A 26459-nucleotide genomic window follows, 5' to 3' on the forward strand; every position below is an offset into this window, starting at 1 on the left:
ATGGCTGTTAACATCCCAGGAGTGATAGCGATGTCATTTTTCTACCTGCTGGTCCTTGGGACCGGCATCTGGGCTTCTTTCAAGTCCAAAAGGGAACAGAAGAAAAGTTCGGCCTCTGGAATAGAGATGGCTCTGCTGGGAAACCGGAGCATTAACGTGGTGGTGGGGATCTTCACAATGACAGGTGAGGAGAGCACCGCTAACAACACTTGGATGGAAACTGGAACTACAAAGTTGTGATTGTTAAAGAAATATATTTTTAAGAATATAAATATATTTTTGGTTCTGTAAAGGGTTGGTGTCTTATGAGCTGGCTGCACAAAGTTCCAGTTTCCATCAGGCAACAAGACACTTTGAATGTATTGATATGTTTGTGAATATAAAAATAAATGTATGTACAAAGCTGTAGCATGAGGATGAAAGCACTGCATAGAGTTCCTCCACAAACACTGTAATGAAATATAAGCTATGAAGTATGAGAGTTAAATAAGTGATTGTAGGTTGTCAGCTGGAATGAAGAATGTGAAAACAAAGTTACCCTTGATGTTGTTTAGTCTTCTGAGCCAGAGTTAAGAAACCAAAGAAAGGATAATAATAAGTATTATTATTAAGTGTTCACATTTAATCAGTGGCGGGCCGTCAGGGCCAGTAAGGCCTTCTCTGCTGGCCTAAACATCATCAGAATATAAATTTAATTTTGAAATATTCCCCATAGTCTATTCTCTTCATTTCATAGCTTTCCTCTTGGTTGCGCTGCTTCCAGCCTCAGATGGAGATTTGGAGGTCTGGCCTTTATGTTAGAGCTTTTATCCAATCATATTTCAGCATGATGTGTTGCCAGGGTCCAAGAGATCTGCCCTGAGGCCTTCAGAAGCAACAGTGCGGGCGCCTGTAGCTTAAAGTGAACGAAGACAAAACTGTGGCGTTAACCAATCAGATTTCGAGTTGGCGACATCGGGGCCAGCTAGAAGGCGTACGATAACGTCAGCACATGCACGTCTTTCGATTGGATACGCACTATTGAGAGGCAGAGCTACGCAGAGCTAGCTAACTTTGAACGAGCTAATATGTGTAGATTTCTACAAGCTGTTTTTTCAACCCACAACGGCTGAAGGAGGAGAAGAGATCGATTTGGTCGCAGATATCATTGCAAAGCCATTTTCGAGACAAACTTTTCAAGAAAAGCTAGACATCATGAGAAGAGAACAGCCAACCCTGACGCTAGCGAGCCTATCCCTGTGTCCACTGCTTCTGCCAAGCGGTCATTCTCGGCCTTAAAGCAAATTAAAACTTATGGCAGGAATGCTGCTGGACAGACTCGGCTTTCAGCATTAGCCTCCATGTCTGTAGAAAAGGACTTATTGGTGGAACTGAAACGCACAGATAAACTGTACAACAGTCATTGAAGTCTTCTTGAGGAAAGAAAGGAGGATGGATTTTGTGTTAAAATAATCAGTTGTTTTGGTAACAAGCATTTTTTGACAAATATATAAAATGTTTGATGTTTCTGCAAGAGATGTAGAGATGTGTGTGGTGCACTGGCTCAGCTGTGCAGTAACAGTACTCAAGGAGACTTGTTGAATTGTTTTGGATTAACCTTTATCAAAGTGGACATTCAAGGCTAGGAATACACTTTCACCACTGTCGCAAAGATATCCTCATGAACAAATGCAAATTATTTGTTTGTTTTCTTTTATTTTCAGTGAATAGTTGCTGTGTCTTTATTCTTTATCGTCACGTTTCTTAAATGAAACTGCTTTAGGTGCGACAATGTGCTGTTTAGTGAACACACTTGTTAAAGCTCACATACTTTTAGTGGACTTAATAAAACTTTGTAGACTAATCCCTTAAAAGCGCCTTTTATGTTTAAGTGTTGACAGTATCCTAGCGATCTTAAAGCTGGTAGTTTAACACTCTTAATTGTAAATGTGGATTTATTGATTATAAATGCTTCGGAAATATTAATATAACTCTGTTGTACTTTCTGTCTAAATGTATAGTTTCTAGAGCCATGGCGTCATAATGATGGTATTAAGACGTGGAATAATTCAGGTAGGACTGTGTAGGACATCACTGAAGGCCTAGGTGTGAAATGCACGGCCCGCCACTGCATTTAATACAGTACTGATAATTATTTGTGTTCATGTAGACAAGATGTAAGTGCTTCTAAAAGCATTGTTACTAAGTTTGATTACACTACAAGTTAGACTCTAATGGTCAGATACAATCTTCTTCTAAATGCAACTAAACTAACCAAAATTTAACAGAAAATCTATGAAATTAAATAAATTGCTAAACAATGTAAAACACTGTACTTGGTTTCAAAATAAACTTGAAAGGAATTGCATATACTGTAAGAGTTTAAAGTAAAACCAAATCAATTATTTCAAATACTTTTAAACAACTTTCCAATTAAGTCTCTCCTAATTTAAATCTTTTGACCTTGTTTATTTTACTGAATTTTGGCTTGGTCAGAGAAGTGTCCGCTGTTAGTCATTAGAGCTGGGAACTCCACAATATTTACCGTTGAACACTTTTCTCATCCAAGAAGCTTCTCCAGTTCTCCTGAAAGGTGGATTCATTTTGAGTTGAAGTGAGACGATAAGTGATGTCAGAGAATCCCATGCTCTCCGACATGTGGTAGGAACAACTCTGTCCTGAGGCTCCAGAGCCCAATGCAGGTATGCATGGTATGACACAGCTCTACTCAACTCCACTCACTCTTTCTTGGTTTTCCATCGTTAAAAGTTGTGGCTAGTAGTTTTTTGGTACCTCCGCCGTAAAGGTTCCAAGTGAGATGATCCGATACTAGAAGTTAGAGTTACAACACTGCAGACCACAGAGATTGATCAGAGAGAATCATAACTAGCACTTCCTGAACAAACCTGCTGTATTAAAATAGTCAATACATGTATTGACTTGACTCAGATTTTAAAACCCTGTCGTACACGATGGCGGACACACTACACAGTACACTTGGAAGGATTCAGCTTGCGTTGAAGATTATTTCACAGCAGTTTCACACGTCATCGCTTTGGCGTTCAGCTGAGAATCCCTCCTCCATCCATCCATCGTCTACCGCTTACCCGGGGTCGGGTCACGGGGGCAGCAGCTCCAATAGGGAACTCCAAACTTCACTTCTCCGGACCACATCCTCCAGCTCCAACTGGGGGATCCCGAGGCGTTCCCAGGCCAGTGAGGAGATATCTACCTCTCTAATCTCTCCACCGAGTCCTGTGTATTCCCCGGGGTCTCTTCCCAGCTGTGCCTGGAACACCTCCCTAGGCAGGCGCCCAGATGTAATATAGTTAATATATCGGGGTTATTTGTTGCAGTACCGCAGGTGTCCACTGGGACACATTGGTAGCTAGGTACAACGAACGAAATATAACTGCAAAGAATGGGATATTGATAGAGTGAGGTGTGTTTTGATATTATGTTGTTATAGTGTTATGATATTTCAAAAAGTACTTTAGTAATATAATAATACATTGTAACTGTGTTGTAGACGTAAACATGACAGACATGTGAAATATTTCAGTTATTAAACTGAACATCTTCACCAGATGTGTGATGTGAAATTCTTTCCTGTCTGAAAAGTACAACAACATTTCTACCATTGTTCCTTATAGGACTTATAACTTGTGAGTGTGTGAATACAAGAAGTGATTATTTAATGTTATATTCATATTTGATGATGAAGAAGCAAATCAATCAGCAGTTAACCTGAAAGTGAGGTCTGCCTGGCAGGCTCATCTTATCACAAAAGAGTCAACTGCAGTTTGCAGACGTGGCTTAAGTCTTATTGCCAATGTTTAAAGAAACCATGAGGTTAATACGAGGCAGGACATTTCCAGAGTCGGTGTTTTAGAAACAAAAAAACTCTTGTTCTTATCAAAGATACATGTATTTCAAGCTGAGAGGTTTATCTTACACATGTTGACTGCATATGTGTGGGTCTAAACGTTGCTTTAATAAGTACTTGGCAGCATATAACATACTTTATGGACTACATTTCTTACACTCTGGAACCCTCGAGAACCTTGTGACCCGTTTAGGACATCCAACATTATTATTTGTGAACATTACAACATGTCATTTTCTGACCGAGGTGGTTAGTTTCTAAACTCTTCTTCATCTCATTTAACACCTTACTTCTGTGTCACTGAGAAATCTGTGCAGTGCCATTATCTCAAAGCAACGATTTGTATCTCAGTTTAGAACTTAGAGATGCACTGTTCAAAACAAAAATGCAGTTTGTAGACGTTTCGACCCGTGGTACACTTGGCTGTGAACACAAACATCAAGTTGATTCTTCTCTTTTTCAGCAGGCCAAGGACCAGCAGGTAAAAACACTAAGCTATCACTCCTGGTTAACAGACATGATGGACTGGTTGTCGAGCAAATTGATATACAAAGAATGTGGAAAGGTAAGAAAGCACAGGTCTTGCCTCTCGTAGTTAATGTATGTTTGCAGTAAGATACAGGGGTGTGATTGTAAAGCTACCTGCATACTGTGGTGTAACAGCTTCATGACAGTTGAGTTAATCACTAAACATCAGTACATTTTTTATCATTCTATTATCACAGTTTTTAAGATATGTAAACTAGTTTGTTAATAATAATAAAATAACAATAATACAGTTTATTTGGAGGCGCCTTTCAAGACACCCAAGGACACCTTACAAAATACAGGAGATAAAAACAGCAAAAACAATGAGAGGGAGAGCAGACACACAAAACCAGACATATAGTGTAGACACAAAACAAAGAGCAATCCATATGAACAGTTTGATGATCCCATGGTGGTGTAGAGGGTCAGAAACAGTATGATCCAGCAGTTTCATAGTCCAGGTGATGTCGAGGAGGCTACGAAACCAGAGGGGTCGAGTGTGTTAGCTGTAGCCACAGACTGCAGGCAACACCCAGGCGGGGAGACCCGGGCCCAGCAGCAGGTCAGCCGGTTAGACGGTGGACACAGTGACGGGGCAGCCTCCGTGTTAGCGATACACCACAGGAACAACCTTGAGCCACAGAGAACAGTTGTGAGAACAGTCTGACCTGAGAATGGCCTTGTAGAGGTTGGTATTTTACCTAAAGCCTATGTGGATGTTCTCAGCCAGTCTCAGTCTCCAAATATGTACAGAGACTGAGGTTTGACCATATCGACACATGTATAGTAAGATTAGTTATATATTATAGGACTAGGTCCAAAGTTCCTCAACAGTATCGACCCCAATGTTGCTGGTTCAGTTGCATTGTTGCATGTAAAAAACTCTCTCTCTCCATTTCCTGTCTGCATCTTCACTGTCAAAATAAAGGTGAAAAAAGTTAGTTTACTTTAACTTACATGAGGTATGTTTGTGTTTTCCTAAGATTCTGTGCTCATCATACAGAAGGCTCAGAAATTGTCTCAAATGTCGACATTGTTGCCTTTTGACCAACCTGTAGCCATATCAACGGCTAACAGTTGGAGATGTTGAAGAAGAAAACACAGACCAGCTTTAGGTTATCAGTGAAGAAATGTGTTGCCAAGAAGCGCATACTGGCACTTTAACTCAGTTTTAACATTTGATAAAAATTTTAGAGAAGCTTTTATTTATTTCTGGTGTGTTTTTAGGCAGAGTAAGGGTGATTTAAACAGTCTTAGGCAGTGCTGGGACCATGGTAAGACTGAAATTAAAATGCTTTGTCAGCAGCACACCCTCAATGTCACACATGACATCACCAGATCTATGAAAGACCTGGAGGGTGATATAGTGGAACTAGAACAAATCAGTGAGTCCACAGGAGATCGAGGATATATTGAAATCCTCAAAGTAAAAAAAATGGCATGAGCCGAACTGCTAGACGTTAAAGTTTTTTTAGGGGGACTACCTCAGGTAGCCGAGGAAACCAACTCACAGCTGGAGGGGACGTTGACTACACAGGAGCTACAGGCTGCTCTGCAGAAAATGCAAGGACGGCGGGCTCCTGGTATCGACGGCCTCACTGTTGAGTTTTTTAAAGCATATTGGGACATTTTAGCAACAGATCTTTTAGATGATTTTAACGAGAGTCTGGCCTCTGGTTCCATGCCGATGTCCTGCCGCAGGGCCGTGATAACGCTCCTGCCCAAGAAAGGAAACCTGCAGGGCATCGGAAACTGGCGCCCTGTGTCTTTGCTGTGTGTGGATTACAAGCTTCTGTCCAATGCTCTGGCCACCAGGCTGGGGGAGGCTGTGGAGCAGGTCATCCACCGGGACCAGACCTACTGTGTGCCCGGCAGGTCCATGGTAGACAATGTCTATCTAATTCGAGATGTTTTGGAGGTCTCCAGCTCATTGGGCTTTGATACTGGTCTGATTTCTCTAAACCAGGAAAAGGCCTTTGACCGCGTTGAGCACAACTTCCTCTGGAAAGTAATGGAGAAGTTTGGGTTCAGCGCTGGTTTCATAGGCAAGATCAAGGTGTTGTACAGTGAAGTTGAGAGTGTGCTGAAATTTAATTTAATTTAAATGGTAGTCTGTGTGCTCCTTTTAGAGTGTGTAGAGGGGTCCGGCAGGGCTGTGCTCTGTCGGGGATGCTCTATGCGCTCTCCCTGGAACCTCTCCTCTACAAAATACGCTCCAGCCTACAAGGTCTGGTTTTACCTGGTTTTAATAGCAGATTTGTTTTATCCGCATACGCAGATGATATTATTGTTTTTATTAAAAGCCAGAGAGATGCGGACATTTTAACAGATATAGTTAATATAGATAGTTTTAGTGTAACATCGGCAGCAAAGGTAAATTGGAAGAAAAGTGAGGCCCTCGCTGTCAGGGAGTGGCGTGGCGGTCTCCCAGTTCTTCTCCAGAGCCTCACCTGGAGAACTGACGGCCTGAAATATCTTGGCGTGTTTTTAGGAAAATAAATTATTGTCCAGAAGAACTGGGAGAATGTCACAGAAAAGATTCAGGGAAAGCTTTCCAAGTGGAAGTGGCTGCTCCCTCAGATGTCTTTTAAAGGTAGGGTTTTGGTTTTAAACAACCTTGTAGCATCCCAATTGTGGCACCGTCTGACCAGTGTAGACCCTCCCTCAGGCCTTTTAGCAAAACTATAGAAAGAAATGGTGGACTTTTTTTGGGATGGTCTACACTGGGTGCCACAGGGGGTGCTGTTTTTATCCAGAGAGGAGGGGGGACAGGGCCTTGTCCACCTGGCCAGCCGAACAGCCACTTTTAGACTTCAGTTTGTACAAAAATATCTTACCGGCCCGGCTGATTTGGTGTGGAGAGATGTGACCAGCTGCATTCTCAGACGTGTAAATAACCTGGGGCTGGATGCTGCTCTGTTTTTAACTGATTCTATTTTTTAAAAGTTAAATAGGCTGCCTCCGTTTTATCAGGGTGTTTTTAAGTCTTGGGCCCTTTTTAATCATAAAAGGTGTCCAATGTCGGAATCTCTGCACTGGTTGTTGAAGGAGCCTTTGATTTACAGAACCAGGCTGGACGTCAGCGGCAGCAGCACACCCAGCCTGATGGTGGCGCTCTGCAGGTCCAAAACCCTGTGCTTGCAGCAACTGGTGGATGCAGTGGGGCCGGCACTGAGTGATGCCCGAGCCCTGGGCTTTCTGCTGGGTCTGACCTCCGCTCGAGTGGCCGAGAGGATTCTGGAGCTGTGGAGCCAGAGGCTATCTGGGAAGGAAAAGAGCCTAATAAAAGACTACAGTGACGGGAAGGCTTCTCCAGACCCAGCAGACCCTTTTCCGGAGATCAACCTGAGCCCAGGGCTGGGAGAACTGACCGGTCCCCTGCTCAACGTCACTAACCCGGCAGGACTGATGCTGCACAGAGCCGACAAAAAGACTCTATATACGAACTGTGTAAAAAGCATCCACAAGAAAGGCCTGTGCAGCAGAGCCTCCACTGTGTGGAGTAACAGACTGGGTGGAGGAAGTGGACCAGGCCCACAGTGGGGGGCTTTTTACAAACCTCCCCTCAAAAAGCGGACAGCCGACCTCCAGTGGAGGATTTTACATGGTGCCTTCGTTTTTACCGAGAGTGTTTTTATCATGGGAGTTGCCTACAAAAAACAAAGAAAAGTGGCAGCTTTTAAATTTCCTCTCGGGAGAGGCAAAAATGACCATCTACATTAGCAGAAAAAACAGAGTTGAGAACAGAGAGGGGCAGGAGGCCAAGACAGTGTGGCTCTGTAATATCAGGGCAAGACTCTGGCTCGATTTTAGGTTTTACAAACATACCGGGGATCTCGACACTTTTAAAGAACGTTGGTGTTTTAAAAATATTATCTGTACTGTGAATAATGAATGTTTACACTTTACACAGGTTTTTATTGGATAATCTTTATATATTTATAGAATTGTTATTTATAAATATATATTTTTGATATGATAATATGATTTTTCGTTACACTTTATTAGTAAACTGTTTGTTTTAAGAATATGTAAAATATCTCTCTCTCTCTCTGTCTCTCTCTCTCTCTCTCTCTCTCTCTCTCTCTGTCGCTCTCTCTCTCTCTCTCTCTCTCTCTCTCTCTCTCTCTCGCCCTTTCTCCCTCTCTCTCTCTCAATAAAAGAAAGTTCACATTCAAAATCCGTTTTATTCTAACAATAAGGCAATTCAGGCAACAAGACACTTTGAATGTATTGATGTTTGTGAATATAAAAATAAATGTATGTACAAAGCTGTAGCATGAGGATGAAAGCACTGCATAGAGTTCCTCCACAAACACTGTAATGAAATATAAGCTCTGAAGTATGAGAGTTAAATAAGTGATTGTAGGTTGTCAGCTGGAATGAAGAATGTGAAAACAAAGTTACCCTTGATGTTGTTTAGTCTTCTGAGCGAGAGTTAAGAAACCTAAGACAGGATAATAATAAGTATTAAGTGTTCACATTTAATACAGTACTGATCATTATTTGTGTTCATGTAGACAAGATGTAAGTGCTTCTAAAAGCATTGTTACTAAGTTTGATTACACTACAAGTTAAACTCTAATGGTCAGATACAATCTACTTCTCACTAAATGAAACTCTATGAGATTAAATATATTGCTAAACAATGTAAAACACTGCACTTGGTCTCAAAATAAACTTGAGATAAGCAGCATATACTGTAAGAGTTTAAAGTAAAACCAAATCAATTATTTAAATGACTCTTAAAACACTTTTCTATCAAGTGTCTCCTAATTTAAATCTTGTTATCTTGTGTTTTTGTTTCACTGCTGCACAATCAGTTGTCCTTCGAGCACAATTAAAGGGAATTATTTGACAATGTATTGGTTGTTTTATATATTTATTTTGTTCAAAAAGCAGTTGTTTGTGCATTAACTTCCTTGCTGTGTGTTGATCCATCCTGTAGCTACGTGGGTCGGAAAATATTTCACATGTCTGTCGTGTTTACGGCTACAACACAGTTATAATGTATTATTATATTACTGAAGTACTTTTTATAATATCATAACACGGTAACAACATATCTATGCCCACTACACTATCAATATCCCATTCAAAGCAGTTATATTTCATTCATTATACCTTTCTGACAATGTGTCCCAGTGGACACCTGCGGTACTGCAACAGAAACCCTCAGCATAGTAACTATATTACTATAAGGAAACACATTGTACTGTACACACAGGAACATTAACAGTCTGTGCTAAACATTGGCTCTGATGCTTCGGTCTGAGAGTTGTTTCTATTCAACTTCTCCTTCTCATTGTGTTCTGCGGCGCCACATGTTGCTGTCAGTGGTTCTGGTGAGAGCTGCTGTTTCACTTTGAACACATCCCACCTCTCAGGAAGCAGGCCTTTGTTGAAGAGCACAGAAGCCAGGTAGGAGAACAACAAGATGGCAGCAATGGCAGACAACATGGAGATGGTCTTAACCGGAGAGTACTGGACATAAACACCGTCCTCAAGAGTGCATCCTGGGAAGTGTATGACCGGTGCTAACCCAAGTGATGGGTCTCCACTGAGCAGTCTTAACACTAATCCAATCAGAAAGCCCATAACAGCCCCGTAACCGTTGGAGATGTCGAAGAAGAGGACGCAGACGAGTTGAGGGAAGATAATGATGTAGGCCACTTCAGCACTAATGAACCAGAACATTAAGATGCTGGTTTTCATGTTCGTCAGCGATGTACCAACCAAGCCCACTACCAACACAGAAGCACGGATCACCCACTGGATCTCTCTGTCTGATGACTGAAGAAGAAAGTAGAGAGGAAGAAGAAGAAGAAGAAGAAGAAGAAGAAGAAGAAGAAGAAGAAGAAGAAGAAGAAGAAGAAGAAGAAGAAGAAGAAGAAGAAGTACAGTTAAACAGCTAAATATTGTTCCTGCTTTAAAATACTCCTCATATTATTCACACTTCATCCTAGTTTGAGTGCCAGCTGTGACACTGGTCTTGTTTTTACCTTGTGAGTCTATGTGTGTGTTTGCTCAGTATGTGTGGGCCAGCCATCACCTTAACCTTCAGCTTCTTCAGCAAGGCCGTTGTCATCTTGGAGGTGTGTTTAGGGTCATTATCATGTTGGAAAACTGCCCTACGGCCCAGTTTCCGAAGAGAGGGGATCATGCTCTGCTGCAGGATGTCACAGTATATATTGGAATTCATGTGTCCCTCAATGAAATGCAGCTCCCCAGTGCCGGCAGCACTCATGCAGCCCCAGACCATGATGCTGCCACCACCATGCTTGACTGTAGGCAAAACACATTTGTCTTGGTACTCCTCACCAGGGTGCCGCCACACACGCCGGACACCATCTGACCCAAACAGGTTTATTTTGGTCTCATCAGACCACAGGACATGGTTCCAGTAACTCATGTTCTTGGATTCATTGTCTTCAGCAAACTGTTTGCGGGCTTTCTTATGCATCGGTTTCAGAAGGGGCTTCTGTCTGGGGCGACGGCCATACAAACCGATTTGATGCAGTGTGCGGCGTATGGTCTGGGCACTGACAGGCTGACATCCCACTTCTGCAACCTCTGCAGCAATGCTGGAAGCACTCGCACGTCTATTTTTGGAAACCAACCTCTGGATATGACGCTGAGCACGTGGACTCAACTTCTTTGGTCGACCCTGGCGAGGCCTGTTCCGAGTGGAACCTGTCCTGGAAAACCGCTGTATGATCTTAGCCACTGTGCTGCAACTCATTTTCATGGTGTTGGCAATCTTCTTATAGCCAAGGCCATCTTTGTGAAGCGCAATAATCCTTTTTTTCAGCCGCTCAGAGAGTTCCTTGCCATGAGGTGCCATGTTGTCCAGCATTCAGAGAGAATTGTGCCCAAAACACCAAATTTAACAGCCCTGCTTATCATTTACACCTGAATCCTTGTAACACTAACGAGTCACATGACACCAGGGCGGGAAAACAACATCATTGGGCACAATTAGGACATGTTCACTATGGGGTGTACTCACTTTTGTTGCCAGCTGTTTAGACATTAACAGCTGTGTACTAAGTAATTTTCAAAGGACAATAAATCTATACTGTTATTCAAGCAGCACACTGACTACTTTAAGTTATATCAAAGTTTCAGTAGGATAATGTTATCCCCTGAAAGGATATAACAGAATATTTGCAAAAATCTAAAGGGTGTACTCACTTTTGAGATATACTGTATATATATATATATATATATATATATATATACATATATATATAGACGGTCACTATAGCCTATAGGAGCCGGAACACTTACCAGATGTTCATGGAAGTTACGATGTCGTAACTTTACGAGAATTACGTGAAACGGGTAAACAGTTGCTACTAGGTAGATCTGACCTCCGTACGACCATAACAGGCTTATGAGCTGCTTACGAGCCTGTCGTGAAACACAGGCATATAAATAGTATGAAATTCAGATGACGTTAATATTGGCCTTTTTCTGGATATTGCACATTGTGTACATGTCCTTACCACTCTTCTTTTGTACATTTAGGTGTACATGTGAAAACTGTACAGTTATGGAAGCAATTGAAGAGCTGCTGCCAAGAGAAGGATGTCATGAAGGAATTCAATGAATATGAGGGACATGGTGCAAACACAACCTGCAGAACAGATCACCCAGGATTCAAATCAAAGTGTCTGGATGTTTGGGTGTTGCAGACAGCCTACCACAGGTATTCGAAGAGGGACAGACAACAAGCAGGTGATCAGCCACGTAATGAGGAAGTTACTTGTATTCACAAATGTGTAGAGCTCATAAACTTTGATGTATTTATGGGGAGTCGAAAGGTCAGTCTGGCACAGTCACAGAATAAATAAATAAATAAGCAAATAAGGTTGAAGTGATTACCATTGACATGTATTATCTTGTATTTTACAGAATGTATCACTTAGCGGAAGTCATTTTTATGCTGTTATGATCGTGATTTATTAAGAATACATCAATAATAAAAAAAGATATATATGGCACATTTCACAATAGAAATACAACCTCTATCATATACCAAGGCCAATAACACTGACAAAATATCATCTTAATTTAGAATAACAAGGCTAGTCTGGGTCCATTATATTCAGCCTCCATCGTGTATAATAATATATATTCTGTCATTTCTTGGAGCTTTCTCACCAGGAGTACATAGTTTAAAGTCGAAACGTTTATAGATATTTGATACACAGTGTCTCCTGGATAAACGTGTGTTAGTGCCGTTGCCTTTAATCTCATTATTATAAATACTTTCATTTTCCATGTTGTCACTCATAATGAATAATTGCTAGTGGTATTTGCAGATACCATACTGAATATAGTCTGCTATGTACTGTATGTTTTCCTTCCATTGTTTTTGCGTGTCAGTGACCATGAAATGCTCATTTGTCTGAACGACGCTGTCAGCAGGGCAAACAGCTGTTTATTTATTGTCCCCGGATGATACATTCATCCTGCGGGGCGACTGTGGCTTCACCTGTATTATTCAGTAACTGTGCCGCCGCAGGAAACAGTGTTCAGTGATTCCCTTGTCAGACACTGAAGCTGACACCTTTAGTACTTGTGGGAGTAACCAGTGGGACGCCTCCGTATCACATTCTCTAGATTACAAAGTACTTCAGATTACACACCAGTGGCCCAGACAGTTGAAAACATTTCCCAATTTTCTTTTTCTTCAGTCATTTTCACACACTGTGTTTGTCCTCGAGGTCTAACACATGCATCGCATACGTTTCCTTCTGCTTAAAACATTTAGAAGTGAATATTGTGAATTGTTTACATCCATGTTTGCTAGCTTGCAGCCTTGTTCACTGCCTCTGCAGGTGCATTACTACCTTTCTTTGTTACTGCCACCAATTGTCTTAAAGTGCTTTATTAGTCATTACTTCTCCTTACAAGCATGTAGAAATACATGCTTGTAAGGAGCGTAGGGCAATAGACTTACAACATAGAACATGTTAACATTTTAAAATCCCTATGTTTTTCTCACACTCACTTCACACACATGTCGCTACTCTCACACCAACGACGTACCATGTACACTTGTGGATTGCACTTAAACCTTGTCGTGGCCATTTACACACTGCAAGCATCAAAGCTTTTGCAAGTTTTCTTCTTCATCTCCTCTCAGCACCACCTCATCCTCTGATTTAAAAGCTGCAAAATGCATTAATCCAGAGCTTCTGAGTGGAGAGTGATGCCACAGTGGTGGTGGTTGCAACATCACACACACACTTGCTGATGTAGCCAGTGTGACAGACCTCACGTACTCCTCCAGGTGTGTGAGGCCTTCAGGTGTAGGAGCCTCCATAAGATATCCTCGTTGGTGCAATGCTGAAACTGTGCCCTCCTGCCACACTTTAATACGCGTGTATGTGCATTTGACCTACTAGTGAACACACTGCTCCTTAGCACTGCTAGTTGTCTAACAGGTTCCTTTAGAGGTTTGATGTTCTGAGTTTAAAGGTAAAAAATGGAAAACTATTTAAACAGCTGATCACTGAGGATAGGAGACGTATGGAGGCAGAAATACATGTTATCCTTGCAATGGCAGCACATATTCTAACACCTGCACAATGGAGGGTTGCTGTGCTTCATTAGACCGTGCAGTTTGAAACACAGCCTTTCTGTTAAAGACTGTTTACAGTAAAGAAGCCCACGTGAGTCTAGACAAGTGCTACTAGGTTGATCTTCATGCGTCTTTTTTTTACTGTAGCGCCACACAAAGTTGAGATGAAGGCTGTTGCAATGTATTGACATCAGTTTTTCATGCAAATATTTCCCCCCTGCATTATCATGAAAACACAGAATGTTCCATGTTCAGCACATCCAGGCTCCATGCAAAGCAGACTGATAAGGAGGCTTAGTGCTGCAATAAATGGCTTCCAAGAAGACCTGATGCAAACAAAGCCGGACTCAAACATGTCAAGTGGTATTCAGACAGACAAGTTGCCTGGGAAGAAAGAGTTCAGACCTCGAATCATTTCAACATTTGGTCAGCAGTCAAGTTTTTAAAAGCAAGTTGAAATGACAATGGGGGAGTTTTCGTGGATGAAGGTCGACATTTATTGCAGGTAAGTTAATGGTTGAAGATGATTAATGTGCTTTGGAAACTTAAAAGAGAGTAAAAAGAAGTGGAACAGGAAACAACACAAAACTCAAGTAATTATGCTCATTTTGTACATTATGAAAGAAACAAAGATGAAGAAATTAGCTTCAACAGATATGAACGTTTCACACTCTACATCTCGTTGAAAGCCTTTTTTCTAATCCACTTTTAACTGGTAGTTATTATGGGACACTTACTAATTGCTTTCCTCAACCCTGCAGCAGCAGCAGTTGTTTTCATTAAACAAGCTGCGGTTAACTCTTTGTACGCTCGCTATATATATTGAAACTAAAGAAAACCCTGCAGAATGACTTCCCTGTTGCAAATGTGTTCGCTAATTATGTGCTATGGTCTCAATACAGAACTTCTGTATTGCATCTTCAGAGCGTTAGCCAGTGTCATCAGAATGAGGCATATTTTGTGGTGCACTGTTAAATATAAACATTTGCTTGTGTGAGTCAGAAAACGCTCCTTCAATAGTCAATATGTTATTTATGATGGAGGAGAGTCTCGTGGGGCCAGATATAAAAGTCTGAGGCGTTATTCCCAGTTTGGACCGACTTTACAAATCAGCAGGGCTGAGAGCGCCGTCTGGACTCAGATGTCTTTCTGTAAAGCAAAAATACACTGAAATGTTTCTTTAAAACGTCACGCTGAAGACAAACTTATTTCTTATTTCTTAGAAATGATTGAATTTGTGTTGACTGAAACTAGACTGAGGTGGTCGTCATTGCAACCTGCTGCATCGGTGCTAATCTGAACAGCTGAACATATAAATACCCACCGTGTGGCCTCTTATGGCTGACAGCAGCACAGTGGCAACAACTGACCCCGTCTTCATCAACGTCACTGGCAACACCGCCGCTGTGCAGGTAGCCCAAGTGATCAGCTGGTTGACCTTAAGCATAGGGCTGCCCGCCATCGGACTGGCTATGTACACCCTGAAGAATCTGTCCAAAGGTTTGTTCTCACTCCACTCTGTGTGCGATATCACCAGTCCTTTAACCACCAGCTCCTACAGAGCACCCGGCAGCAGCGCTGAGCTTTAAAGCCAGTTTTTTCATTGAGGGATTACAACCTCCAGGCCTGGCATGATGCCAGGGCCCAAACATACTTTCCCCATAGACTTACATTGGGAAAGAGATGTCTGTAAATCAGCAGATCATTGCATTAACTTCCCAATACGGATAAAATACCCATTATTTAAATCATTAGGCCCTAAAAGTTGTGAAATGTACTGATAGCCTTATGCAGAGTTATTTCCCTTCCTCCATTCATGTGAATGAGCAGAACACAGGATGCAGGGTTACAGGAAACACTAGTGCGCATGCTCTAAGGGCTCATGGATGCAGAAGATCTAAGTAATTCAATACTCTGCAGTCTAGACATTTTGGCTTAATGGTTACAGTAGCCAACTATCAATAGTAGCAGTAATATTTAGCACTGTATCAGCGACAGTACATTTATATTTTTCAAGCAATGTACACATAAGATAAAGAGGAAGGCCTTCAAAGCTCAGTTTCCAGTTCCACCTGACACAAGTGGCCCAAGGTTTCAGTGTATGATGAAAGACGTATGTGCGCAGGAAGTATCATTTCTGTTCCTCTGTTGTTTGTCCAGGTGAAAACAAAGTTCCCATGCATGTCTTGTTCCTCCTGGTCTCTGACATTATCAGCTTCTTTGGCCGTCCTCGTGTGGACCAGGACATGGAGACTGGGGCCATCTTCTCCTCGGACCCCACCGACTTCATCTTCTATTTTGGTGTGGTCACCAACGTCACCCTCATGCTGTTCATAGCTCAGGAGCGACATCTCCTGGTGGTCTACCCGCAGTGTGCCGGAGGCTGCGGCAGCATCAGGTGGTCGCCTGCTGTCACCTTGGTGAAGTGGGCTGCTCCGTTCGCCATCCTGGCCCTCGCCGTGCTGCAGTACAGCCTCTGGTTTGCCGTGTCTCTGCTCGCTCCTTTTCCCTTCCTCCTCTTCTTCGCTGTGGACTCCTGGAGGGCGCTGATGTGCTCCCGATCTAACCCTAAAACCCCAGAGAGGAGGAGGACAGTGTGGGGTATCTGCGCGATCTTGGCCAACTACACCCTCCTCTACGTCCCCTTCATCCTCAGCATCCTTCTGGAGGCGCTGTCCTTTAAGGAGACGGTGACATACCTGGGGCTGGTGTCTCACCTGCTGCTCTACCTCAGCCCTCTGGTGGACCCCTTCATTTACATATTCATGACCAAAGGGCTCAAAGAGGTGCTGAATACGCTGCCCTGCTGTCAAAGCTCAAGTCGGAGAGAGAACACAAGCCTCACTGTGGATACTGTGGCTGGGAGTCTGGAGACTCGGCTTTGAGGAGGACGGTTTTCTAAAATATGTCCAAACACATAAATGTAGTTTGGACAACTCATAGTACTGTCAGACTTCAGAAGACCAAAACCAAGGACAGAGACACTTATGTCAAGGAATTAACCATTCACAAATTACAAGTCACGTTAAAGGTTCAATGTGTAATTCTTCCCCTAAGAAATAGGGCGCAGTATTTCACCTCTAAACTGAGTCCATACAATCGCTAATGTTTATATTTGAGTTGTATTCTAATGTATTCTTTATATTGTGTGTTGTATTCACTCATGTGTGATGCCTGTCAGTCAGTCAGCAGGGCCGGAATACCAAATACTGATGTTAACCGGGGCTGTAGTTACGTTAGTTTGTTTATTGGACTGAATCCAAAGGGTCAGAAACTACAAAACAACTGCAAAACAGCCTCCTGGCAGCTGTGAGGTCATACAGAGAATAAACAAACTATAAAACAGACATGACTGTAATATTTATAGTCAGGCAGCTGCACTTCTTCTCTCTGTACTGAGGCAGACTGGAGCTGCAGTGACTCACTATCACCTCTAGAGGAACAAGTGGTATTACAGGCAGGACGGACCAGGTCGAGCTGGTTAGCATGCTAACTTCAGTAGATCTCTGAAGCACAATACAAAGATGTCTTTAGAGAAGAAAGGTCCAAAGAACTCTAGACCTTTTCTTTTTTGAGTCAAAACTTCTCCACATTCTTTTGTTAATGTTAGTTCATTTAGTTCTGGCCATATCTTAGTCATTGCATCTTTAAAATATTGTTATGATTTGAATTACTTGTAGTTAAAAACTGCACACTTCTTTTCTACATGCTCTTTATTTGCACAAATATTTGTATTGGAACCATACACTTACATTTGTAAAGTGTTGTCCTGATGCTTTTCTGACTTATGATACAGTTATACTGAAGAAATGTTACTTTATTTTGACTAACTTTGTAACTTGAAATAAGACAGATGTTGGTTGAATTTGCATCACGGATATCCAGAGGGACAAACAGTAACAGCTGACTTTGATTCTTTGTGGGGCTCTGCCGTGAAACATGCAGTGAAATATAAACATTTTTGTGGTATCTGAAAACCCACAAACTAAATATGTTCAATGAAAATGTTTCGTTGGCGTTTTGTAATTATTGTTTTAGGAGAAAAAGTCACTTTGTGTCAACCTCAACACTACCACCAGATGGTGCCAAAACATTTCCACATCGTGGCTTTCGTGTGTTATTTAACAACTTTGGCTTTTCAATGTCTTCAATCGTCTCTGGCAGCTTCTCCTTCAGGGTCTCTGGAAGCAGCAGAGCCACCAGGCCAGAAACAATGGCCACCGAGCAGATGATGACCTGCGGGAGAAGAGTCCACACGTCCTCCAGCAGCAGGATGAGCGGAGCCACGGACACTCCCAGACGACTCACGAAGATGGTGTAGCCCAGACCGTTTTGTCTGGTGTGGCAGAAGGTAAATTGTTATAAATCACTTAATAAATAAGACATCTATAGTCAACCCTCTCTGTGACTGCAGGTAGGAAACGTTTAGGACTTCTAGTCTCCTACTGGATGGATCTGTTTCTAACTATAGGTCAATTATTCTCCAAACTTTTAAATGACAAGACTCGACAAAATACCTTCTTTCCCCACATTTATAATATTAATAAAATAATCTGTCTGAGTAAATTTGATTGTCTTAATTGTACCAAAGTTTAAAAGGGTGGATGAAAAGGATTAAGTACAACAAAATATAACGCAACAAATGGCAATATTAGTAATAACTGTTAATAACTGGTGATCCTGATGAAATGAAGATCGATTTCTACCAATGGAGTTACAATTTAAACGGAAAAGTAGATCTGTAGATCAAATGTTATCCATTAGTTGTTGTGTGTTAGTCGACCCTATTTAGTTTACTGTCTGGGTCTTAACAATAAGCGTAAATGTATGAATAATGAGCATATTAAAGCCTTTTTAATACAGCAACTAAATGCAGCTGTGTGCCGGTAACTGACCTGACGACTGTGGGGTAAAGCTCGGTGGTGTAGAGGAAGACAGTCGTGAAGGACGCTTCTGACAGACCTTTCCCAAGAATGGCAATAACAATACGCACATGCCACAGATCTACAAAGAACAAGTACAGAACATGCAAAGTACATTAGATGAGTGAAGAGTGAGTCAAATATTAAATGAACCTGATACAGAAGGTGCTGTTTGGAGTATACGTTATCTGTAAATAACGACCTTGTGGTAAGAAGATGTTGATGGCGATGCAGGTTCCCGTCAGTAACAGCGTGCCTGCTTGGCACTTCCTCCGTCCGATGATGTTGAGAAAGCAAAAGACCATCAGCTTGGCGGGGACTTCAATGGCAGCATAGATGAAGTGTGTGAGGTACATGTTTAAACCTAATCCACTGATGTTCAGGCTGATTCCATAATACGTCGAGGCAACTCCATACCTGCAGAGTACAAACGACAAATCATCGTCTCCCTCCTTACATCTATAACGTGTGTATTCTATGGGAGGAGAGTACCACGATACATTTAAAGTCTTTTGAATGTCTTTGTATGCTTGTGAGGCGATACCCACCACACAATCCCCATCAGGAGAGTTAACCGCCTCATCTTTGGGGTCTTGATGAGGTCGAGGTACGTGTAGTTTGTGTCCTGCCTTTCTATGGTGGAGAGCGTCTGTACAGAAGCAGAGAAGGTTAAAGGTGCACATGATCTCAAATCTGGGGTCAAGACATGCATTAAATGACAAAGCTGTTAATAATGCATAAACATTAGCTTAACCGAGCCATCTAAAAAGAATCATTCTCAAACTGTTAATACACATTTACTCTCCTAAACAATAGAAAACACAACATGGAGACAAGAGATCTGCTGAAAGATACATTTAAATGCATGCATCACATAACAATAATGTAAACATTTGCTGTTAATCATTTTATTTTGAAATGACTACAAGGTCCAAAAACGAGGCAGCAGCCTCTGAGAGGTCAGACTCAGTCTGGTACAAGGTCAAACTTACCTCCAGTTTTAATTTGGGAGACAGTTTATGTCTTTTGTTGAGCTTGGCACATCTGTCAAGATAAAACTTGGCCTTTTCCACTTTACCGTGCGCTAAAAGCCAGCGGGCAGACTCAGGAATCCACCTGCAATCATATTCAAAATGATCAACAGTGAATGGACACATGAATGAGGACCCAGAATTTCTCATTTTCATTTACAGTACAGCTGTCGAGGTGTCTTCTAACTTTAACAAGTACGTTTCACTTACCACCAAGTCAAGATTGCAAAGCCCAGCGGGGCTGTGACAGTCATGATCAGTGACCGCCAGTCATTTACCAGGAAGGCTAATCCAGCCAGCAGCATGTTACCTACAGACCAGGACAGGCTGCCAATCACACCGATGAACGACCGATGATCTGTGTCCACCCACTCAATGCCTGCGAGGTGGGGAAAGGTCCAAATAAATAATAATAATAATAATAATAATAATAATAATAATAATAATAATAATAATAATAATAATAATAATAATAATAATAATAATAATGTCATTTCTTTCTGTTTTATTTAGATTTCCCTGGGAGCTGAACACTTGTGATCAGATTACCGGGCTCTTGTGGATCAGGTCCTTCCTACATCCAGGACACGGTCCAACCAGACACCAGCTCTCTCACTTCTCTCTGCATTGTTCAATCAGCCCCCCCCTCAAATAAAACCTGTTTGCTGTCCTGCAGCTAAATGATGGAAGGATCCACATTGATGTCAGGTCAGCAGACAGTCTGCACACCTTCTGCACACTCACCTGTTTCAACTGCAGCTCGGACAATAAATAAAATAAAACCAAAGCTAAATGTTAAGTAACCGACAGTATTGTCTTAGGGGCCATTTTGGGGAAACACAAACCTTTCAAACTGATATGACAAACTTGTTATCTTACTGAGAACGATTGCAATGATGCTGATTCCTGTCAGTCCGAACCCAGTGAGAAACCTGAGAACTGCAAACACAACGTAGGAGTTTGCAAACGCGCTGCAGAAGCCAAACACGGTGGCCATGATGTAGGACGCCAGGAGAGTGTTTTTCCTCCCGTACCTGCAAATAAGAACAGGAAGTAGATTTAAGATGCTAAAGTGAACATGAAGAAATAAAGAAATAATATTAAAATACTATGTTTCAAGTAAAAGTCCAACACCGGTGAAGACTACTTTAAAATGGGATTCTACTTTTTTACTAAAGTTTATTTATTTAGTTTATTTCATTGTGGATTCTTAACATCTTCCACCTGAACACTTCACACCTCTCAGTTTAGTTGCAAAACAACTGAAACAACAACTTTGTATTCACATACTTATCAGAGAAGAATCCAAAAGCTATGCCCCCGATCATCACTCCAAGGAAGAAGATTGTTCCTGTGGTTTGTGTCAAGCTTCTCCTCTCACACACAAGGTTCCACTGGACGAGCAGAACATTACATTATTATTACGTCTGTTTTCTCATGTGTGACCCTGCAACTAAACATGTTGCCACTTTATTTATCCACAATGAAAATGTAAATTCAATCATACAAAAACTACGTTATGGGATATGCATTACAAACAAACTGAGCTTGTACATCAGACATATAACATAAATAACTGTATTAAAAGTGCTCAGTTACTCACTTTACTCAGTAAACTAATAAACAAAATGTTTGTGTCCAAAATTAGGAAACGTTGTGGATCATTTATAAGAATTAAGTTGCAGAAAAATTCATAAATGATGTATTATTATCATGTTACTGGCAATAAAAAACACATTTAAAAGAAATACATTGACAGTGAATATTGCAGATATACAGTGTCCTGGGCTGGTGTTTCTCTCCCTTCACTTTCTCTCTTTCCTTCGCTGCTTCTTCTTCTTCTCATTATTAGATCCACCTGCACTGTTTTGGGGAAGTAAAAATGTCTGCAGCTCACTGCACTTATGTAATAATCTTTGAACACAATGTGTGACACTAATAAAAGGTGGTTGTACCTCTGTTGCCAGGGTGGAAGTGAAGGTGGAGTTGTCATAAACCCACCCGCTCCGACAGTGAACGGTCCGCAGCCCTGTGCGGTTGGAGCTGTTGGCTAAGAGCTGAAACTGAGGCTCTGCAAACATCTCACAGGATTCTGGGCCATCGTCTCGTACAGGAAGGCTGACGGTCAGTCTCTGCTCCTCACTTAGATTTCTGAAGAGTCCCCCATCACCCAGGCTGCTGATGTCACAGTGGTGAGGAGGAGACGCTGCAATGAAGTTATTCAATAGGAAATGACACGGCAGAACTATCCGTGGGGCGCACAGCAGGACGATGGTGATGAGCTGGAAAGACCCAAAACCGTCGATTTCCTCCAGGATGTTCTCAAACTTCATCTTCACCGGGATTCTATAACACATTTAGATTTGCTTTAAACTGATAGAAGTAAAAACTTGAAGTAAATCTGTTTGGACTGTTTATCAATACTGTGAAAACAAGTTCAATTCCTCACCTGCAGAGAATTGATGCTCTATTAATCCTGCACTAGTGCTGCACAGTCTCTGCACAGTCTCTGCACAGTCTCTGTGGCTCTGTGCTTTTCTTTGCAGCCTTTTCTACCAAACTACTAATCACAAACTGAACTCCCAGTTCAGTTTGTGATTAGTAGTTAGTTCGTATAAATCACTAATCACAAACCTCTGCATCACCTTTGGACATCGTAAAGTTGTAAAATATAACAATTGTTAAATAGATTGAACATTAGACCCATGCATGTACATGGGGAAAAGAATCACGTAGAACTTCTTGGAAATGTTTTGTTCTTCAGGACGGTCTCACCATAAATACAAATGTAATTTAATTCTCAAAACCCAACATTCTTCTCCTCCCTGCAGAGGAGCATTTGTTATGTGTTCGTTATGTATACTACAACACCGCTGTGGAAAAGTTGGACGTATTTTTTTTGGACACATTTTGAGCTACTTTTCATAAACGCCTGCATGTTTCTGCCATACTGTGTGACAGGGCCGTGTGTCTGGCGTGTTCGGCGTGTCGTCTGCGTCCTTCTAACGATCACAACTTACCCTTAATTTATATCAACCTATTGCCGATATTTCATATGCGCCGGCATACGAAATATCCTAAACGTTTAACAGGAAACATACAACATTTGAGTACTTATGACTTTTTATATATATATATATATATACTATATATATATATGTATATATATATATTAGTACATATATATATATATATATATATATATAAATCTATATATATATTTATATATATATAGTATATATATATATTAAAAAAGTACTCAAATGTTGTATGTTTCCTGTTAAACTATATTTTATATATTATATATATGTTTATATATATAATAAATAAAGTCCACAGTATATATATATATATATATATATATATATATATATATATATATATATATATATATATATATATATATATATATATATACTGTGGACTTTATTTAGACAAATATACAACAAGTTTACAAAACTTTGTGTACAACTGAGGCTATAATTAAAGGCCAGGGTTGTTTTGTATTGTAGGAGGAGATTGGAGGGTCAGCACCACGTGACTGACCCTGACAGAAAGAGCAATCATCAAGATGTTTGGTCAGGTGGTGCCATGCGGAAGTGGTTTGTATTTGGAAAGTATTTTATGACATTTTTATGGCAATTCTAGTCCCTCTGCTATCCATCTTTTTGAAACCCATGAAATGCAACCTGGACCGGAACGTGTGGTATGATAGAGGTCAGTCCTGCAGCTACAGGTGAGTCAAACCTGTATTCAACAGAAACACCAGAAACACCAGCAGCACCAGCGGACCGTGTCACCAAACGTGCAGCATGCAAGCTGCGATTTTATGACTTTTTTACGACATACTACACCAGTAGTATAGTAATAAATTAATCAAATGTTATTATCCATCAAAGACAACAGGAGAAGCCAGTGAATGATGCACAACTACAGCGTGAGCACTTCTGCAGTACATGTTGTTGTCCTCCAGATGACGATGCAGATTCATCTTGAAAAGAGGAATGCACTTCAGCATGTTGCTAAAACAACAGCATTCAAAGAAAGCAACTTTTTAACAGCTGGACTACAGAGGTTTATAAATACATTAAGATCAATATTAAGAATTAGTATAAAGCTTTATTTACATTCATTCTCCTTAACTTAAACCATACAGGAACTTATAGATGCGTAACAGTGAACTAAGCTTCAAGAAGCTTTTCTGAATTCATCTGCTGTGAAAACAAACGTGGGAAATTCATAAGCTTTAGAACGAGACACATTTGTAATAAAGTACTTCATGCAAGAGAAGCAAGTATACATGAAAACACATGTTCAGAAATGCATTCAGCAAATCGAGCCCACCTCGGGCCCTCCAACACGAACATCTGTTTTGTCTGCTGCAATGTGAAGCGGTGAACATGTTCTAAATATAGTGTATAATGAAACTGACATTGATTTTTTTTTGTGGGCCTTTCTTTAGAGCAGTGGTCTTCACTATTTTTTAGATGAGAGCCACATTGATAGGACAAAGTCAATAGGAGAGCCACTTTTCCCGCAAAGGCCCGCAGGAGCCCGCTCTGGAGGACGGCGAGGCGGACGGGCCCGCTTAGGGGACCGGGCTAGAAGCCGACGGAGCTGCTCAGGAGGCCGGGCTGGGGGAAGCACTTGGGAAGGGACCACGAGAGGAGAGGGGAGCGAAGGGACCTCCGGGCCTTAAAAAAACAAAGCAAAGTATGTGGTGGAGCAGAAGAAACCAAAAAATAAATACAGAACAAAGTACAATTCTAATAATCTCCTTCTATTATATTTATTTTGCTTTAAATCATTTACATATCATTTAGTCTATAAAATGTCCGAAAAAAGAGCCCAAGGCTGAAACAATTAGTTTACACGATTAATCAATCATCAAAAGAGGGCTCTGTGACTTTCTGTCTTTTCCAAATTCTCAGCGATACTTCCTGTGTGGAGGGACGCACACAGACAGAGACGCGGTTTCATCCCTTCAGTGTGTGTGTGGTGTGTGTGGGTGTGTGTGAGTGTGTGTGTGTGTGTGTGTGTGGTGTGTGTGTGTGTGTGTGTGTGTTGTGTGTGTGTGTGTAAGTGAAAGCCACAGACAGATTAGGCTGTATATCTTCGGAGGGTAAAAATGAGCTTTCTCATGAGAATGCTTCTCTCCGCAGACCTCTTCTCCTGTGTTTGTGTGCACGCAATATTTTAAGTGTTGGAAAAAGAGACACGGTATCGGAAGTCACTGAATTCATTATGTAATATTAACAGCCCTTAATAGAAGCTATTCATTGAGTGACATCAGGACTGTGCTGCCTCCAGTTATCATACGTTACATAAACTTAATTAGATTGCTTATAACTCATGTAATGCATTTAACTTTATTGTGCTGGTATATATATTACACAGCTGACAAATTATTCAGCATTTTGAATATAAGTTGGTGGCATCATTAAAATTTAAAGGGACAGTTTGGATGTGTTGAAGTTGTATGACGTGAGAATACGACGCATGGCAGCCGGTACACGCTCAGTGTGGAGAAGCAGGCCGGAGGTACCGTGTGCTGCGTGGACCGGGACGTCAGCAGAACTTATTTATCCATCTAAAGCAGTGTTACTCATAGCCTCCGCAGCTCGCCAAACTTTAATTGGTGGCTCGCATGGCAGGAGGCTAAATAAGGGGTGATAGATAATGATTATGCAGTCAATACAGATATTTCATAAAAACAAGCAGGGCTATTACAATAACCCATTAAAACACTGAAAGTGTCTGCTCTATTAGCCTACAAATAATAATACAATAATATGTAATAATAATTGATAAAATATGCAAATATAGAATAGAAACAAGATATTTAAACTTGCTCAGCCGACACTGACTCACTGCAGAGCTGCCAGTTTGGCGGTCTATCAGCACTACAATGGTGAATGTGCTCTTCGACGGGTAGATGGGCTAGAATAGAAATAAATAAACTTAAGGTCATTAAAAATATGTTATCATAACCATGCTTATGAATATGGACATTTGCTAAAAAATCATTTATATCGCTAAATTGGAGCATTTAAATTGAAGGATACTACGACCAACTTGGCACTTCATACTCGCGTTGCTTGGCTCTGGTCGACTCGTTTCTGTTATGATCTTGGTTTCTGTTTCCTTTTTATTTGTTACTTTGTATTTTGCTAGCTTTTATAAAATAAAGCTCTCTTTTTGTTATAACCTCGTCCAGTGTACTGCATTTGGGCCTGGACTGCGGACCCCAGTCCCTGCGTTCTCCTAGTCCCTTGAGACCCCAGTCCCTGCATTCTCTTGGCCCCTCGAGACCCCAGTCCATGCGTTCTCCTGGTTCCTCGAGGCACCAGCCCCTGTGCTCCCTCGTCCCTCGAGACCCCAGCCCCCTGTACTCCCTCTGTCCCTCGAGATCCCAGCCCCGTGCTCCCTCTGTCCCTCGAGACCCAACCCCTGTTGCTCCCTCGTCCCTGAGACCCCAGCCCCTGTGCTCCTGTAATCCCTTTGCCTCCCCAGATCACGGA

The 26459-nt window shown here is 41.4% G+C and overlaps 2 protein-coding genes across 2 annotated transcripts in view; one reads left to right on the forward strand and one right to left on the reverse strand.

Moving 5' to 3' along the window:
* Positions 1–26459, forward strand: part of LOC115019849 (high-affinity choline transporter 1-like) — a 70565-nt gene continuing 44106 nt past the window's right edge. The window contains 1 exon segment of the mRNA XM_029449505.1: positions 1–184. Coding sequence (XP_029305365.1) covers positions 1–184 — 184 coding nt within the window.
* On the reverse strand, positions 18003–22295 carry LOC115019843 (solute carrier family 22 member 7-like). Its single transcript, XM_029449499.1, has 9 exons — positions 21894–22295; positions 21229–21332; positions 20818–20972; positions 20149–20317; positions 19900–20023; positions 19456–19556; positions 19110–19324; positions 18881–18989; positions 18003–18321 (listed from the first exon to the last, which is right to left on the reverse strand). Exons 1-9 carry the CDS (start codon positions 22293–22295, stop codon positions 18033–18035), a joined length of 1668 nt encoding a protein of 555 aa, XP_029305359.1. The 3' UTR covers positions 18003–18032.

The sequence above is a fragment of the Cottoperca gobio genome, chromosome 15 (genome assembly GCF_900634415.1).
Source record: "Cottoperca gobio chromosome 15, fCotGob3.1, whole genome shotgun sequence".
Lineage (NCBI taxonomy): Eukaryota > Metazoa > Chordata > Actinopteri > Perciformes > Bovichtidae > Cottoperca > Cottoperca gobio.